Source organism: Neofelis nebulosa, chromosome 13 (genome assembly GCF_028018385.1).
Source record: "Neofelis nebulosa isolate mNeoNeb1 chromosome 13, mNeoNeb1.pri, whole genome shotgun sequence".
NCBI classification, from domain to species: Eukaryota; Metazoa; Chordata; class Mammalia; order Carnivora; family Felidae; genus Neofelis; species Neofelis nebulosa.
In genome coordinates this window covers 61,330,585-61,349,852 of record NC_080794.1, presented here as the reverse complement: position 1 = coordinate 61,349,852, position 19,268 = coordinate 61,330,585, and the positions used below count along the sequence as shown (strand labels likewise).

At 43.3% G+C, this 19,268-nt stretch overlaps 1 protein-coding gene across 1 annotated transcript in view; it reads right to left on the bottom strand.

The window, feature by feature from the left end:
* PI4K2A (phosphatidylinositol 4-kinase type 2 alpha) overlaps window positions 1-16,979 on the bottom strand; it is a 34,483-nt gene extending 17,504 nt beyond the window's left edge. Inside the window, exons 1-4 of the mRNA XM_058697358.1 lie at window positions 16,456-16,979; window positions 7,834-8,034; window positions 3,479-3,610; window positions 2,975-3,128 (exon numbers count right to left, since the gene is read on the bottom strand). Of these exons, the coding sequence (XP_058553341.1) occupies window positions 2,975-3,128; window positions 3,479-3,610; window positions 7,834-8,034; window positions 16,456-16,890 (922 nt within the window). The 5' untranslated portion in view covers window positions 16,891-16,979. The remainder of the gene's footprint in view (window positions 1-2,974; window positions 3,129-3,478; window positions 3,611-7,833; window positions 8,035-16,455) is intronic.
* Window positions 16,980-19,268: the final 2,289 nt, after the last annotated feature.

Here is a 19,268-nt window from a genome sequence, read left to right as displayed (position 1 = left end):
CCAATGATGTTTTTTGCAGAAACAGAAAAACTCATCCTAAAATTCATATGGAATTTCAAGGGACCCCAAATAGACAAAGCAATCCAGAAAGAGAAGAACAAAGCTGGGGGACTCATACGTCCTCCAAAACTTTCAAGCTTACTATAAACTATATTTAGGGGCGCCTGGGTGGCGCAGTCGGTTAAGCGGCCGACTTCAGCCAGGTCACGATCTCGCGTCTGTGAGTTCGAGCCCCGCGTCGGGCTCTGTGCTGACAGCTCGGAGCCTGGAGCCTGTTTCCAATTCTGTGTCTCCCTCTCTCTCTGCCCCTCCCCCGTTCATGCTCTGTGTCTCTCTGTCCCAAAAATAAATTAAAAACATTGAAAAAAAAAAAATTAAAAATAAATAAATAAATAAATAAACTATATTTATTACAAAACTTACTACAAAGCTATAGTAATCAAAATAGTGTAATACTAGCATAAAGACAAACATATAGGTAAATTAAATAGATAAATGTAAACCAATAGATTCTAGACATAAACCTTTGCATATGTGATCAAATGGTTTTCAACAAGGGTGACAGGACCCTTCAGCAGGGAAAATCAGTCTTATAAACAAATGGTGCTGGGGAAACTGGATATCCACACACCGAAAATGAAGTTGGACCCTTACCTCACATCATACACAAAAAATTAACTCAAAATTCATCCATGACCTAAATCTAAGGCCAAAAACTATAAAATTCTTAAGATAAAAACGTAAGACAAAAGCTTCATGGCATTAGATCTGGCAGTAATTTCCTACATATGACACCAAAGGCACAGACAAAAATTAAGAAATGGACAAACTAGACTTCATGAAAACTTTAAAATTAATTTCACTGAGGTGGCTCAGTTGGTTAAGTGTGTGACTCTTGATCTTGGCTCAGGTCATGATCTCATGGTTCGTGAGACTCAGCCCTGAGATGGGCTCTGCACTGATAGCACAGAGCCTACTTGGGATTCTCTCCCTCCCTCTCTCTCTGCCCCTTCTCCACTTGTGCTCTGTCCCTCTCTCTCAAAATAAACAAACTTAAAAAAATAATTAAAAAAATAAAAATTAGTTGCATCAAAAGATTCTACCAACAGTGGGGCGCCTGGGTGGCGCAGTCGGTTAAGCGTCCGACTTCAGCCAGGTCACGATCTCGCGGTCCGTGAGTTCGAGCCCCGCGTCAGGCTCTGGGCTGATGGCTCGGAGCCTGGAGCCTGTTTCCGATTCTGTGTCTCCCTCTCTCTCTGCCCCTCCCCCGTTCATGCTCTGTCTCTCTCTGTCCCAAAAATAAATAAAAAACGTTGAAAAAAAAAATTAAAAAAAAAAAAAGATTCTACCAACAGAATAAAAAGGCAACCCACAGAATGTGAGGAAATATTTGCAAGTCATGTATTTGAGATGGAATTAATGTCCAGAATATATAAAGAATTCCTACAACTCAACAACAAAACAACCTGACTCAAAGATGGGTAAAGGACTTGAATAGTTATTTCTCCAAAGATATGCAAATGGCCAAAAAGTACGTGAAAAGATGTTCACAACATCACTAATCATTAGGAAACGCAAATCAAAACTACAATGACATGCCACCTTATACCTATTAGGATGACTGTGATCTAAAAGCAAAAGGAGTGGTGTCTGGGTGGCTTAGTCGGTTAAGAGTCTGACTTCGGCTCAGGTCATGGTCTCACGGTTCGTGGGTTTGAGTGCTGGATCGGACTCTGTGCTGACAGCTCAGAACCTGGAGCCCGCTTTGGGTTCTGTGTCTCCCTCTCTCTCTGCCCTTCCCCGGCTCATGCCCTGTCTCTCAAAAAAAAAATTAAAAAAATAAAAAAAATAAATAAATAAAATAAAAATTAATTAATTAATTAATTTAATTAAAAATTAAATAAATAAATAAATAAATAAAGATAAAAACAAAAGGAAACAAAACCCGGAAAATGACACAGTGATGAAGAGGTGGAGAAACTGGAATGCTGTCCAACACTGGAGGTAATGTAAAATGGTGCACTGGAATGGAAAGCAGTATGGCAGTTCCTCCAAAGACTAAGCATAGGTCACTATACTTCAATTTAAAAAAAGTTAAACAGGGGCACCAGGGTGACTCAGCTGGTTGAGCATCTGACTCTGGATTTCAGCTCAGGTCATGATGTCACAGTCATGAGATTGAGCCCTGTGTCAGGCTCTGAGCTGGGCATGGAGCCTGCTTAAGATTCTCTCTCTCCCTCTCCCTCTGCGCCTCCCCCTCTTACACGTGTACACTCTCTCAAAAGAAAAAAAAGGAGGAAAACGAAACAATTCAACAGGACTGCCATATGATCCAGTAATTCCACCTCTGGGTATATATATAAAATAACTGAAAGTAGTGTCTCAAAGATATCTGTTCACCCACGTTCATAGCAGCATCATTCACAATAGCTAAAACATGGAAGCAACCCCAGTGTCCATCGATGGATAGGTAAGTAAAATATGGTATATGCACACAATGGAATATTATTCAGCCTTAAAAAGGAAAGAAATTCTGATGCATGCCGCAACATGAATGAGCCTTAGGGGCATATGCTAAGTGAAATAAGTCAGTCACCAAATGACAACTACTGTATGAGTCGACGCACATGAGGTACTTAAAGACAAAACTGTCCTACGATGGGTCTTGCTACTCTGAGTGACTAGGGATCAAGGACAAAAGTACTCTCGATGTTGCTTCGGAAGGGCCAATGTGTCTTCTGTCTGGGACTGGGAAACAGGCTAAGATAAAATGCACTACTGGCTCCAGGACTCATTACCTCTGGTAACTGCACAACTGGACAAAGCGTGTCTTGGCAACCTATTTTCGAGGCCCTTCTGACTCACAGACAAACTTCATCCCGAGAAGGCACTCGGGCATGGAGCTCGGCAGGCCTCCAGGCCTCCCCGCGCCTCCCAACCGTCTAGCACACCGGGACCGCCCACAGCTGCTCACCAGTGTTGCGGATGATGTAGTCCAGCACCACCAACCGCTCGAACTGCAGCAGTAGTTGCCGGTTAGTGTTCTCAGGGAGAGGTTCTGCTTCGAAACGCCGTAGCCAGTAGTCTGCGTCTTTGTAGCCTTCAACAAAGAGCTGGAACGAACCAACCTGCAGCCAAAGAGGAGGAATAAAGAGACTTCCCTGTAGCTCAAGTCCAAAGAGCCCAGGAGTAAGCCAGGTCGCCCATAAGGCACTGTGGAGTTTATGTCAGAAAAAGGTCATGGGAGTGCTTGCCCAATCCAAATTCAAGAAGCCTATCTAAATGGGCCAGAGGAGTAAAGTGAGAAGTTAGGAGTTCTGTTCTCTGGAAAATTATTCCCCAAACCTTAAAAAGGAGGAAGACAGGAGCCTCGAGGCAGGCTATTCGCATGTCCACATGCAAGTCTCTAGGTGCCTTGTTTCACCGCTTGGATGGTTATGCCACCATAAATCATCACCTTTACATGTGCAGTTTATACCTTTGGCGGTAGCCCGATGCGATTAAACCGCTGCCCAACTTTTGGCACTTTCTCTAGTGCAAGCCGCTTGCCCCTGGACTTCACTCGGTCAATGGCACTATAGTTGAAGGTATCGCTGGCCAGATACACTACCTATAGTGGAAAGAGAAGAGATATCTAGGTTACAGTCGAGTATAAGAACTATACCATTGGAAGGGAACAGCTGGACGCTCACCAGTGCTGCTCCTCTCCCAGGGCATGCAGAAAGAATGCACTTCTCAGCCTTTCTAAGGACTAGTTCAGGCCAATGGAATGTTGACAAAGTGATATATGTACATCACCTGCAGGGCTGGCCCCTAAAATCTCCCATGATCCTTAGTTCATACTCTCCCATCTGTGCAGCTGGAAACGAAGGGCTCTGAGATGGCAAAAACACATCATGGAAGGATTTTAGATCTCTCGTTACTACATGGAGTGACAAGGGATCTAGGAGAGCTGACTAACTGGCATGGATCTATTATGTGAGCAAGATCCATTAAACCACTGAGATCCAGGATTTGTTACAGCAGCTAGCATGAATTCCTCTAATACGGCCACCACCTGGGTTAGGAGAAGAGGGCCCAACACCTAATTTCTCTCCACATAAAAACAAATTGTAATTTACTCCATACCCTTATATTTAATTTTGAATTTTGTACTATGTACAATTATTCACATTTAAAAAATAAACACTAGGGGCGCCTGGGTGGCTCAGTAGGTTAAGCGTCTGCCTCTAGATCTCAGCTCAGGTCTTGATCTCAGGGTCATGAGTTCAGGTCCCGTGTTAGGCTCTATACTGGGCATGGAGCCTACTTTAAAAAAAAATAATAATAATACAAATAAATAAATAAATATAAACATTAAAACTTGTTTTAATTTTTAGTAGATTACTATATATAGGCATATTTATGCAGACTGTATCTGGAATATTATACAAGAAACTAGTACTAATAGCTGCCTCCAAGGAAGGAACAGAGTGGCTGGAAGACAAGAGGTGGGAGAGAGGCTGAACTACTCTGTTTACCCTACTGTGCTTTCTGATCTCTACACTAGATGTATGCATTGCCTATTCAAAAAAACATTTTTTAATGGGCCACCAATATTACACTTGGTTGTTGGGGTGCCTGGGTGGCTCAGTCGGTTAAGCACCTGACTTCGGCTCACGTCATGATCTCACAGTTCTTGAGTTCGAGCCCCACGTCAAGCTCTGAGCTGACAGTGCAGAGCCTGCTTCAGATTCTGAATCTCCCTCTGCCCCTCCCCCCCACCTCCCTCAAAAATAAATAAACATGAAACAACAAAAAAAAGATAACCATGATTGATTGTCAAATTATAGTAATATCACTACAATCCGTATGTGTGTCCATTATCACCCTTTATCACACTGTCTTGTGATTATCCATTCATTTATCTAACCTCTCTCTTAAGATTAAAGAGATTTGGGGAAAAAGAGATCATATTATTCACATTAGCATCCTCGGTACCTAACAAAGTGCTTGGTACATGCTCATTAAATATTTATTAAGTGAATGTAATATTTATTAAGTAAATGCATATTCTTTCGGAGATAGCAACAAGTGAGTTTCAGCATATAAATACCTAAATTAAATAAAATTAAATTTAAAAGAAAATTCTTTCTTTTCCTAAGCCTTGCAGAACTCATTACAAATAACTAAATATTGTGCCTATGAATCTTAGGGACGAAATCATTCCCTCCCTCCTTACCCATCCATCTGTCCATCCAATGTTAACAGAGTATCTAAAATGGATGTGCAAGTTCCTATAAGTTGGCATTCTCTGCTGAGGAAACACATGCACAGGAATCAAGGGGAAAAAAGTCTTTCCTAGGGACTACCTTGCCAGTTTCCACAGTGACAACCCTTGCTTTTCTCAAGTGATAAACTACCCTTCCCCCCCACCCAGTCAGATTTATTTTCTATCGTTCTCTGTAACAACCCATTTTTTCCGTATGATTAACGAAGCTATCATAACCTGAAACCCCACAGGAACACAGAGCAGAGACAGCTACTGAATGAGAACTAGAGCCTTACTATTTGAAGCTCCATCACAACATGAGCCCCGTTTCCATAGTGACAGATGCTCTAATCAACTGGATAGAATCTTGTCACAAGGGTGGGTAGGCTGGGAGGGGAGAGACATCCTCTCATTATTCTTTAGCAACTCTTTGTTAAACTTGCAACGTTCTAGCTCATCTCAGTCTCATGGAAGACAAGTATTTTTTTTTATTGTTGCTGACTTTCTCATGCAAAAGATCATCAGGCCACATTAAAATTCTCCATAGGGACAGAGGAAGACCAGAGATGGGGAAGAATGGGATTTTGGGGGGTGACATTCTATTATGATTAGCATTGACATAAAAATACTACAGGCTAGGACGTGTGGAGTGTTTATATTGTGCAAAGGCACTAGGCTACGTGTTTTACATGGATTATCCTGTGTAATCTTAATAGCTGCCCCATAAAGTAGGAACTATTTATATCCCTATTTTTATAGTAAGGAAACTGAGCAAGCAGGGGATATGGGGGTGTTTTAAGTGACTTGCCAAGGGTCACCCAATAAAAAGCTGCAGAGTCAGAATGTGGCCTCAACCTCTGATTCTCAGGCACTGCACTCCAGAAGCACACGCAGAGCAGGCACATGGCTAGGCGCTGACTATTTACCTAGTGAAGAAAGGGAATGACAGTGCTGAGCAAGGAGTATTTAAAACAATTTCTAGAATCTAGGAGGGGCCTAGTAGGAGGAATTCTGGTTAGGCAGGAGATCTTTAAAGCATTAATTATCATACAAGATGTTCAAAGTGTGCTATTTAACTCTGTGTACAGAGAGAACTAAAGCATAGAGGGAAGGAATGAACTGTACAAGACCAGGCAATGAATCAGATGTCCATGGGATCTACAAGCATACGCTCTCCCCACGGACCTGAGTCGGGGGGATCTCTAGAATTGTCCCTCCTGGTTTGATACTCGCTACTGATTCAACTGGCACTTATGGAATACTTCCTATAAAAACAGCACTTTGCTTAGGTGCTGAATATAAGAAGAAATTTCAAGAAATGGTCCCTGACCTCTACAAACTTACAAACCAGCTGGCTTATGGTTTGGAGTTCGGTGGCAAAGGAGCAGACAGTTAAACAACCACAACAATCACAATTTCTTCTAAAACACCCTGGGAAACAGAAAAAAAACAGGTTTGAAGGAAAGCTTCTATCTGCTGATCAGTCTCTGCCCACAGTCTACTATCTAAACCTTCAAAGAAAATCTTAAGCAGGGGTTTTTAAGCTAGAGGCATGGTCCTTACAAGGTAAATGAGTAGATTGCAACTGGTCCATGAACCATCCCCCTGAAATTCTATGCAAACAACAACTGCAAATATATGATTTTTTTTCTGGGAACAAGATGTATAGCTTTCATCAGATTCTCAGAGGATTAAAGCCCATAGCTACAAAGATGCTCCTGCAGCCTCAGGGCATATCAGATCAGAGCTCCAGCTTGTTACTAAACCTGAGGTAGCCACATACTAAATGGGTGATGATGTGTCCTTGAATGTTCATATGCTGACCAGCAGATTCCTTCCCCTCATAACTCTTGGAAAGTTTCATGTAACACCCCGCAGTACAGGGATTCTTAGCCTGGCATCAGTAAATGTCCTGAAAATGCAAGCAAACAATTCTGTATTTCAGCATATTGGGGGAGGGGGAGGGAATCATTATTCCCTTAGAACCTCAGCTAAGTCTATAACAAACATAGGGGATGTGCAAATCCATTCTAAGTGTGGATTTGCCTGGATCTGGGACCCTGATTTTACTATGTTCAGATAAGTACAAGAATTTCACAGCAAAAAGATGGATGAGAATTCCAGGTCAGTTCCCTGCACAGGCTCAAGCCAGACTCTCATCCCATCCTAGATTCCTCCTTGCCAGACCTTGTATAAGTGATTAGCTGACATAAGCTAGTCCATTCTAGATTATCTCTAAATCATGGAATAGCTCAGAAATCTAAAAGAATGAGCTATAAAAGTAGCTAGGTTTCTAACCAGTTTACAGTTACCAGGAATTGAAAAACACAGGGAACCCATAAGTGTGCATCAGAGGGTCGGTGAATTTCCTGAAATTGTGTGCAAAAATTTAATGCATATCCTTCTCAGGATGGCTTCCATCAGATGATCAACTCATGAGCCTAAATCTACTACCTGCCCCCCCAAAAAGGCTGAGAACCCTAGACTCAGGACATAAACAGCCCTCCCTGGACCTAAGCCCCATTAACATGTAGCAGGACTTAGGCCCAGGAAAACTCTGGATAGGCAGTAAGGTTACTGACCTTTGTACGGGGTACAATGTTGAGTTCCAGTTTTTGGTCCACCAGACTGGCCCCTGCCTCTGACAGATAGCCCTGGTTGAGGACAAGGCAGTCACGGCCAAAGCAGCAGGGACAGCATAGCTTCTGCAGCCACTTGGTCCACTTAGGATTAAGGTGCCCATATGGCTCTTCATTCTTGGGTTTGAAGACAGCAATGATCTTCTACACAAAGAAAAGAAAAATAGGATGTTAAAGGCAATTGATTCAAGTAGCTCATAGACCAGGTCAGCAAGACTCTAGAAAGAAATGAGAAGGCACAGGCAGACAATAGCTATAGACAGACACTAGCTTCTCCCCAGCTTGTAAGGGGAAGATACAGCTCATGTGTGCAGCTAAGAGACCCAGTGCCAGAAAGGGCTGTGGCCAAAGAAGATGCCAAGTCTAGTATACATGGTAAAACGGACTCAAAGCCCAACTTCCAAGGTACATTCATACAAACTGTTGTTCTGCATCAATCAGGTAAAGACTCAAAAAAGTATCAGTTGAGAGGAAATTAGTAAAGTATTATGGAATGAGATTAAGGAAACTCCATCAATGGCTGATTTCCTCTAGCAGCCTTACTATTCCACTCGCAGGGTATTAACAAAACCTTAAAAAGCTTAGGAAAGACAAACCAAGAGAGCAATGGAAGGGAAAAATCACAACAGGAAAAAGAATCTGCTACCTGGTTAGAATGGGGTTCTTTTAAGTAACTCTGGTAAGCAAGAGATCAGGACATGAGAGTCCCCAAAGATTAAAATCCACCTTCTCTTGCAGGTGGTAACTTAATCCTCAGAGGTCCTTGGAATATGGGACAGTGAAGCAATCTATACACTATGGACCTCCCTCCTGAGGTTTTCTTCCCCAGGCCAGGGAGCCCTCCAAGGTTATTTCACATTTACCTCATTCCCCCCAGTCCCCAACCTGGTAAATATGAAGAAGAGGAAGAAAAGTAAATATGCCATCTCAGTGATTCATCTTCATATCATATGACTCTCCCTCTCCCCTCACCCCACAGCCAACTCAAGCTAGTGTGGGTCATAAGACATTTTCCTGTGGGTGTCACTTCCTGACAGGCAGGTCACAGCAAAAAACATACACCCATCTGCCTGCATTAAGTATGTACTCATATTAGGAATTGGCTGGGTGCGTGTCTCCAACAATAATTGGTCCATCTGGAGGCTAGTTCTTTCAAGAAGCCTTGCAAGAATTTGAGAGCAAGAAAAACACAGAAGTCTCCTCCCTTCAAAGGAAATCAATTTATTCTTAAACACAAACAACCTTACATATTCAGTGGGAAAAGTCAAGTGCATATATTCATATCCTAAGTCTTCAGGATTACATTCTTATCCAAAATGGCTAGCAAAAGGCCTAAGGGACAGCAATCTTCTTGTCTCTGTACCCCCTGGAACCCTGGGCTCGGAACCAGACAGCAGCAATAGCAAGGGGCTCCTGTCACTCACAGAATGACTCATGAGTCCATTGTAACTCTCTGGAACTGGGCAGTAAAACCATAGGACAACTTGAGGCATGCCCTACAACTCAACAGTCAGTTCGACTGAGGTACAATGTGGAGTTCAGCAACCTGGTCTCCAGTGGAAGGAAGACTGAGACATTCTTTCTAGTAGTATTTTTCAGCTACCCAGACTGAGGCTTAAATACTTCCATTAAATAAAACAGAACTCTGGGGTGCCTGGATGGCTCAGTCAGTTGAGTGTCATGACTTCAGGTCATCATCTCAAGGTTCGTGAGTTTGAGCCCTGTGTCAGGCTCACTGCTGTCAGTGCAGAGCCTGATTCAGATCCTCTGTTCCCCTCTCTCGCTCTCTCTCTCTCTCTCTCTCTCTCAAAAATAAAAAAATAAAGGAAATAATGTAAATTAAAAAAACAAAAAACAAAGCAGAACTCAAAGGCCAAGATTGCAGCCAAAGCATCATTTACAGACTGACCTCTCAAACTTCTCAATTTCCTTCCAACATAAAGAGAATCAGAAAGCATTTCAACAACTCTAAAAGCATCAGTTATCATCAGGAATCACACAGGTTTCATTAAATAAAGCTGTGTGGACTGGATAAAGGGGAATGGTGGGTGGGAAGGATGGAGGAACCAAAGGACATTAGGCAGAAAGGAAGACAAGTGCCTTTCAGGACTAAGTGTGGCCTCAGTTCAATTCAATTCTGTTAACATTTGCTCAGTACCTCATTTGTGTGAGCACTACAGGCTTGCCAAATGATACATAACAACATTGGGCCCAATTTCCAAAGCTAATGTGAACTTCACATTTTCTTTTTTTTTTTTTTAAATTTTTTTTTTTTAACGTTTATTTATTTTTGAGACAGAGAGAGACACAGCATGAACGGGGGAGGGGCAGAGAGAGAGGGAGACACAGAATCGGAAGCAAGCTCCAGGCTCTGAGCCATCAGCCCAGAGCCCGACGCGGGGCTCGAACTCGCGGACCGCGAGATCGTGACCTGAGCTGAAGTCGGACACTCAACCGACTGAGCCACCCAGGCGCCCCGAACTTCACATTTTCAACTGTGTTCCTGAATACTCAAGGATACTCTCCTATTCACAGAAAACAAACTCTAGAACCATTCAAATTAGAAAGATACCCACCATTATTTGGTTGAGAAAGAAAATGACTACTGCCTAATTTTTCTGTCTTCTCTCTTCCCTACTATAACTTCAATTTCTTTATTACATTTAGTAGTAAGCTTTGGTTTGATGCTATTTTTATTTTATTTTATTTTATTTCATTTTATTTTATTGTAATTTTATCTTATCTTTAGAAAGACAGAGAGAGAGAGAGAGAGAGAGAGAGAGAGCGAGCAGGAGAGGGGCAGAGGTGGGGGGAGAGAGAGAATCTTAAGCAGGATACACGCTCAGCACAGAGCCTGACACAGGGCTCGATTCCACAACCTTGGGATCATGACCTGAGCCAAAATCAAGAGTCGGGGATGCTCAACCAACTCAGCCACCCAGGAGCTCCTGATGCCAATATATATTTTTTTGATGTTTTATTTATTTTTGAGAGAGAGACAGACAGAGTACTAGCAGGGGAGGGGCAGAGAGAGAGAGAGAAAGGGAGACACAGAATCCGGAGCAGGCTCCAGGCTCTGAGCTGTCAGCACAGAGCCCGACGCGGGGCTCGAACTCACGAACTGAGATCATGACCTGAGCCAAAGTCAGATACTTAACTGACTGAGCCACCCAGGCACCCCGATGCCATTATTTTTAAAAAGGCTTTCCTTAACATCCCCTTACTAACCCTCTTTAATAAAGAAGGTGAGGTACAGGTAGTTTAAGCAATAGCAGTCAGTGAGGCTAGGGATAAAAACAGAACTGCACAGGAAGAGACCACTCACCGGCTAGTGTCAGAACCCACAACAAATACTAAGAGACCTGGAACTCACAGGTTTCTCCTATCTGTCCAGCAGCCCTAAAAAGGAGGGTATTATACTGTGCTAACATTTAAGATAGTTTTGGGGCGCCTGCGTGGCTCAGTCAGTTGAGCATCTGACTTTGGCTCAGGTCATGATCTTATGGTTGATGAGTTCCAGCCCTGCGTCAAGCTCTGTGCTAACAGCTCAGAGCCTGGAGCCTGCTTCGGATTCTGTGTCTCCCTCTCTCTCTGCCCCTCCCCTGTTCATGTTGTCTCTGTCTCAAAAATAAATAAACATTAAAAAAAAAGAAAAGATAGTTTAAGCATATCACTCACTGTTGCACCGTGAAATATACAAACACAACTTTTAAAAGTTTTTGTTTAATTTGTTAAACATGAAGCTGATGGTTCTCAAACAATTTTGGTCTCAAGATCCCTCTAAACTCTTAAAAATTAGTAAAGACTCCCAAAACTTTTGGGGGTAATGTAAAATCTACATTTGCTGTATTAGAAATTAAAACTGAAATGTTATGACTGTTAATTCAACTTAATAATAAAAATAGACCTGTTACATGTTAACCTAAGTGATATGTTTTTATGAAAAATAACTATTTTCAGAAACAATTTTTAGTGAGAAGGCAGGCACTGTTTTACATTTTTGCAAATCTCTCTAGTGTCTGGCTTAATAAAAGGCCACTGTATTCTTACATCTTCCTTAATATTCAGTCTGTTTCAATATCACACATCATGTAGCCTCTGGAAATCTCCACTGTACACTTATACAGAAGTGAGAATGAAAATGGCAAATAGTCTTAAAATTGTATTAAAAATAATTTTGACCTGTGGACATCTAATAGGATTCCTATAGGTCCTTTGGCCCCACTCTGAGAACTGCTGCATTCTGTATTAGCAGTTGGATAGAAATAGCACTGCCTGACTTGGCTATTTAGGCAAAGAAGCCTTATTTACATGCTAACTCTCAGAAAAGAGAGGGATGGGCTACTCTAAATGTATGAGACCCTAAAAGAAGATGGGATCCAAATAGAAGGCAATAGAAGAGATTTAGCCTGTATTTATTTTCCTATCCACTGCCATTGACCCAACCTTCCTCATCCATTACAACTTGTGGTCTGGGACAGGTCCCTAGAACAGACAGTAATGATGCTTCAAAATCTCAGGGGCGCCTGGGTGGCTCAGTCAGTTGAGCATCTGACTTCAGCTCAGGTCATGATTTCCCGGTTCACGAGTTCTAGCCTCACGTCCGGCAGCTCAGAGCCTGGAGCCTGCTTCGGATTCAGTGTCTCCCTCCCTCTCCACCCCTCCCCAACTCGTGCTCTGTCTGTCTCTCTCAAAAATAAACATTAAAAAAAAAATCTCAGGAACTACATCTAAAGATGACATACAAACTTGACTGCCTCTTAACATTTAGGTAAAAAGCATTAATTATTCTGTTTGAGATCTTTATTCTTTATCAGGCTATCAGTGTTACTCTCAACCACGTGTAAGGACATCAGAATTTCTTGGGACGGCACAGGTAGTTGGAAGAAGCACATTCAATATTATAACATAATTTTATATTTGAAAAATGAAAAAAGAAAAACCTGTATCATTTTATGACAAACTCTTGGTCGATAAGTTTGTTTAAAAGATTGAATATTACTGATACAAGGCCTAGGTCCTAGCACATGTGATCAGTATCTGTAAAATTCTGAAGCAAATACAAATTAGCGTTAGCTAATAAATTACTATTCTCAGTGGTCATAAAATCTTCTCAAAATTATGCTACTTTTGCTTTATTCCATGCCATGTGTCCAACAAAGCCTAATCCAGGGGTCAGTGGGCATACAACTTAATAAAAACCAAAACACTCTGAACCCCTGCTAAGCAACAGGAACCACGCCAGGGGCTTTCATGTGGGATATCGCATTTAATCTTCTTAGTAAACTCGTGAATCACATGCTATTCTATGATTCGTGGAATATGAACATCTAATATTACTAGCCTCGCAAAATAAAAAAAGCTTTAAAAATATTTTCATAGGTGATTGAGCTTAAGACCAGAAGCACAATAATACAAGTGAGGAGGGTAATATGAGCGTTCTCTATCAGGCCTTCTGATCTAGCCGTTTCCATCTTACTGTTCTAGGTCCCCATTTGCTCGCCCTGAGGGAGAAACCATCCTAAATTGGGAAAGGGAATCAGGGTTATTATCTCCAAGAACCTTCTAGTCTCTCTAGCTCCAAAAGCAGCTCTGGCAGAAACAGCGGGTTTCCCCAAACTCTGTTCCCCCTTCTTCCTTGGACATAGGACTCCTGATTTTTAGTGGGGCAAAATAAAGACTATACTTCCCAGCCACTACTGCGGTTAAGTTCTGGACAATGGGATGTAAAAAGAGTCTGGTGCAACTTCTATGAAACGTCTTGAAGGAAGAGGGCATACTCTCCCTCGTCCTTTCCTTCCAACTGGCTGAAAAACAGACCAGTTGTGTGCAGTCTGAGTAGCCATCTTGGATTATGTAGTGGAAGCCACATTCTAGGGATGGCCCATCAGCTGGATGGAAGGAGGCACATTGTTCATATTGCCATGCCAGCCCTAAGCAGCCTATAGACTCCTTCTATGAGAGTTAGGCGTACTTTTATTCAAGGCATTGTTGTTTTAAATTTTGTCACACATAGCCCAATTTAATCCTAACCAATATGGTAAACAAAAAGAAACCAAAAATTCAGATGACTGACTTCGAGGCAGCAGAGCATAGAGGTTAGGAGCATGAATTCTGGACTCAGTAGGCCTGAATCCTGCCTCCCACTCACTAGCTGTTAGGACCCGAAGAAAATTAGTTATACTGTGTGTCTCAGTGTCACCTGTTGGAATAATAATAATAGTACCTACCTTCAAAGGTGTTATAAGTACTAAGTGAATTATTATTTGTAAATCATTTAAAACAGTATCTAGCGTATAGTAAGTGCTACCTATGTATTTGTTCAATAAAATAAACTAATTTGGAACAGGGCCAAAGACCACACGAACAACTACAGTGAGTCTGTGGTCCCTAACCTGACCCACCACAGCGTTGAGGAAGTGATCCTCTGCTCTGAACCATATTTTACTCAGTGGGACTAAGATGGTTATATTAATAAGTTTTGCCAGGGCATATGTGTTTTGACTTCCTCTCTACGAAAGGACAGTGGCCAGGAAATTTTAGACCTTGGGATCCTGCAAATCACCAAAAAACATACCCACAGTCTGTTATTCTCTGTGGCCCATGCACAGAGGCGGTAATACTTTACCTGCCAGGGAGAAGTGAAAGATCTTATTACTCCCATCTGTCAGAGCACCAGGTCACTTCTCAGCTGACCTGACACACTTCCAAAAAAACTGTAACAATGTCATGAAAGAAAAATAAAAACCTTCCTACTGCTCCTATACCTATCAAAGATACTCAGCTCCTCCTTACATCAGCCAACAAGCTAAAAAAAAGAAAAGTAAAATAAACAAAAAATAAAAACCACTTATATAAAAGATGAAAGCATCTTGCTAGCATTTAGACCTCAGGAGACCCACTTTTTTTCTAGAAGTAATGGTTCCCCTTTGAGCTTTCAGTTTAACTCACTCCTCCCCTTACTTGAGGGACTTGCAAAGACTTACTATTCTCAAAGTTTTCCCCACCTTTTCCCCAGCTCAGTTTATGGTAACTGAGTTGATGGTATATTGCTTTCTGGTTCTTGATAATTCAGGGACAACATCTGGAAGAATGACCAGATCATTAAATGAACCTAACCAAGAGCTACAAGTCAGTCCATCCTGGCCACTCGGCACTCCTATCAGAACAGCACGCCAGCCATGTAAAGAGTTCACACAGGAGAGATGCAGGGAAAATCTGTGGGAGATTTGACAATCATCATTTTAATAAGTATAACAATAATACATTTTTCCAAGAAACCATTCTGATCTATCCAAGAACTCTTGACAGGGAAAAGTTAATACTTTTTGACCCACTGATATTCCACTGATCCCTCTGGTCTTATATAAATGCCTTAAATTCTTCTGCAGCTATCAAAAGAATAAAGGTCAGGGGCGCCTGGGTGGCTCAGTCGATTAAGCAGCCGACTTCGGCTCAGGTCATGATCTTGCAGTTCGTGAGTTCGAGCCCCGCGTCGGGCTCTGTGCTGACTGCTCAGAGCCTGGAGCCTGTTTCCGATTCTGTGTCTCCCTCTCTCTGACCCTCCCCTGTTCATGCTCTGTCTCTCCCTGTCTCAAAAATAAATAAAACGTTAAAAAAATTAAAAAAATTAAAAAAAAAAAAAGAATAAAGGTCACCGCTCAGCTGCCCTGGTCACCCCATGTCCCATCCCAACCCATCTCATCCCCATCCCCCTATTTATACACATGCAGGGGACAAAATAAAGGCCAGCAAACACTTTGCCTTAGCTAAAAAGCGAACTGCTGATAGTCCTAGGAGAGAAATGAAAGTAAAATGTAGAAGGTAGTCCTGTGTTTCTAAAACTCCACATTCTTTACTGAGAAGACATGAAAAAGAATTTGAACAATTTCCCAGAAGTGAGCAATAATCAAGGCAGATGAAACTGGTAAGTCCACCCACTTCATCACCGACGTTTGCCAGTAAGAGGCCTGGGGCAGTGGTAGACATCCCCACGACACAGAAGGCTGGAACTGAACCCTCAGCGGCCCTGATGGGTCACCCGTCCTTCTCAATAAACAGCGACAACGCTGGTTCGGTCCAAAAAAAGGAAATGGGCCCAAATCTCAAATCTGTAGTACAATGGACAACGCTGGTTCAGTCCAAAAAGAGAAAATAGACCAAAGCTCAAATCTGTAGGACAATGGCCGAATAGCAGTCTCTGTAGTTTAAAGCTAAGGAACCTACTAGAAAGCAGCATCTCCCCGCGCGTCTCTGTCGAGAAGCCGATTGTCCCACCACACCGCTGGGCCCCTCGCCTGTATCTGGTCAATTTCTCTTTTCATTCTCCGCTCACTCCTCCCCCACCAAATAGGTTCTGATTTATTTCTTCATTCCGCAGAGCTTCTCCATCTCCAGTCCTCAGGGGCATTCCAAAATCTTGCCAAGGGGCTCTGCACTGTGAAGTTTCTCCCTTTTGCAGCCTTTCAACCCCCCTTTTCCCCGTGGCTGTGCGAAGCTGCTAATTCCCCCGGACAGGCCCACCCTCCCCGAAGGCAGCGGCGGCAGCCCCCACCCCGCTCTCACCCCCTGAGGGTCCTTGACGAAGTAGCTTCCGCTGGAGCCCTGGTAGATGCGCTCGGGGAAGATGCCGCGTTCGATGGCCAGCTCCGCCTGCCGCACCACCGTCTCGAACTCGGGGTCCTCCGGAAACTCATTCCGCTCGCGGTGGGCCTGCGCGGCGTGCGCCGCCGCCGCCGCCTGAGCGGCTAGGGCTTGGGCCTGCGCCGCCACGGTTTGGGTCTGGCCCTGGGCCGCCGCGCCCCGAGCCCGATCCAGCAGTGGCTGCCGCTCCCGGTCGTGGCCTGGCGAGCCCGGCGGAGAGGGGGCCGGGCCGGCCGCCGCCGCCACTCGGACCGCGCCCCCCGGCACCTGCGGAAAGTGAGCGCCCGAGCCGGACGGGAAGGTGTAGTCTGGAGGTTGGGCCCGCTCGGGGGACACCAGTGGGCTCGTTTCGTCCATCCCTCAGGCCGCCGGCTCCGGGTCCCGGTGCGCTCCACACAGCTGAGCCCCGGGCGGGGACCAATCGGAGACACCCCCAACCCCCGCCTGACCAACCAGGTCGCGGCGCCTTGCTGGCCCCGCCCCTACCTAGCCTGTTTACTTGGCGACGCGTAGGCACGACCCCTCGCGCGCGAACGGTAGCCAATCAGAACCACTGTCTACGTAATCGCGCCCTCCGCATTTTTCGCCCGTCACCGTCGATGAAGACCGCGCATGCTCCAGGAGCCAGACCCAGGTCAGACACGCCCCTTGCTCTTACTAGCCCCGCCCCGCCCCTAGCTTCCTGTTGCTGACCTGTCTCTGGGAGCTTTCAATAAAGTAGCCTACCTAATCAGTCATTTGTTGAGTGCCTGCTATGAACCAACCAGCTGTGAAACTGGAGAGATCTAGTCTTTGTATATGCATTCATTCAATCATGCACTCATTCATAAAATATTTATTGAGTACCTACTATGTTCTAAAGTGCTAGCGAGACAAAAATGAAGCAAAGAAAAATACCTAATCTGCCTAAATAAAAAGGTTTTTAAAAATCACAGCCCTGGGGCGCCTGGGTGGCTCGGTAGGTTAAGCGTCCGACTTCGGCTCAGATCATGATCTCACGGTCCGTGGGTTCGAGCCCCGCGTCAGGCTCTGTGCTGACAGCTCAGAGCCTGGAGCCTGTTTCAGATTCTGTGTCTCCCTCTCTCTGTGACCCTCCCCCGTTCATGCTCTGTCTCTCTCTGTCTCAAAAATAAATAAACGTTAAAAAAAAAAAAAATCACAGCCCTAATGCAATTTACACAGTGTCTGGCCCGGATGCTTAATGCTTATTTATTAATTGATGGAAGATATGGTCTTAGACTAAAAAGTTCCATGAGGCAAAAGTCCATGACCGTTTTATTCACCGCTGTAAAACCTCAGTGTCTAGACACAATAGGGACTCAGTATATTTTTAGTAGTGGAAAAGAGAAGGAAGATCAAGCTGAAGACACACAGCCCTCTGAGGCAGCAGAAAAGGAGCCAACAATGAAAACTGAAAACTCCATAATAGAAGTTCAACGATTTGGGGGTAGGCCTTCAGCAAACGCCTTAAAGGGGGTGTGTGCTATGAAGGAATAATGTAATTATATTACTGGAGGAAAAAAGAAAAAAGAGAATGAGAGTCATTTGAGTTTGAACCCCATCTGAACACTTAAGAATGTGTTTTCTCATCTGTAAAATGGGAATTATCCCTTCCTCAATTAAATAAAAATTAAGAGAAGGTATGTAAAACACTTAGCATAGTGGTTAGTACACTCAACAAATGGTAGCTTTTTTATTGTTGATGCTGTTTTTGTTTTGTGCTTAAAATAACCAGCAGACTAGACTATGGGTTTTCACAAGAGATGACCAGCCAAATAGTAACCAATATTTCATAATCATTCTTTCTTGAATCAAATTATTGCCACAGCTAGTAAAAGTACTGAATCAAAACAACTTATTGTTTATTTTGTTTTTGTTTTTTGTTTTATTAAGTTTATTTATTTATTTTGAGGTGGGGAAGGGGCAGAGAGAGGAGTGAGAGAATCCCAAGCAGGCTCCACACTGCCAGCTCAGCCCCTGATGAGCCACAAACCTTGAGATTGTGACCTGAGCCAAAACCAAGAGTCAAATGCTCAACCAAGTAAGCCACACGGCCACCCCAAAACAACTTATTATTTAATTACATGTATGACAGTGTCTTAATGTTTTTTTGGCATGTAACCCATTTTAGGCAAAGGTCCATACAGTTTCCCCTTTCAGTTACAAGACATATATTTCCCTTCCCGATACAGATTATCAAATGATTCAGTAGTACTTGCCCTTGTACTTGCCGAGGGATCATAGTCACAGAGATGATCTCTTGGTATTGATCTCATTTAGCCCCTAAGCTTCAAATTGTCAAGGAAAGCTGCAAGATTTAGAGTTCTCCTTTGAATTCTGGGTCTTCTCTATGGAAAACTCTCAGAATTTATTTCTGAATCTACCCCTTAGAACTTGATTTTCCTTTTACTGAAAAAAAAGGAGGGGGGATCAATACATTCCCTATTACCTATGAAGAGCTAGCACTCACCAAATGCTACGCACGTGCCAGGCATTATTTTTTGTATATTCCATGGATGTAAATGGACTACATGTAACTGGCATTACAGCTCCTATGATGTTAGAAACTGAGTAATGTATGCAGCTGGTCTGTGGCAGAGCTGGATCCAAACCCAGGCACACCAACTCAATGCTTTTAACACTATATTGCTTCTTATTAAATATCTCTATGGGATGTGTCTCATATGAACCCCCTTTCTGTCCATTTTCATGGATGCCACATTACTTTTGAGACT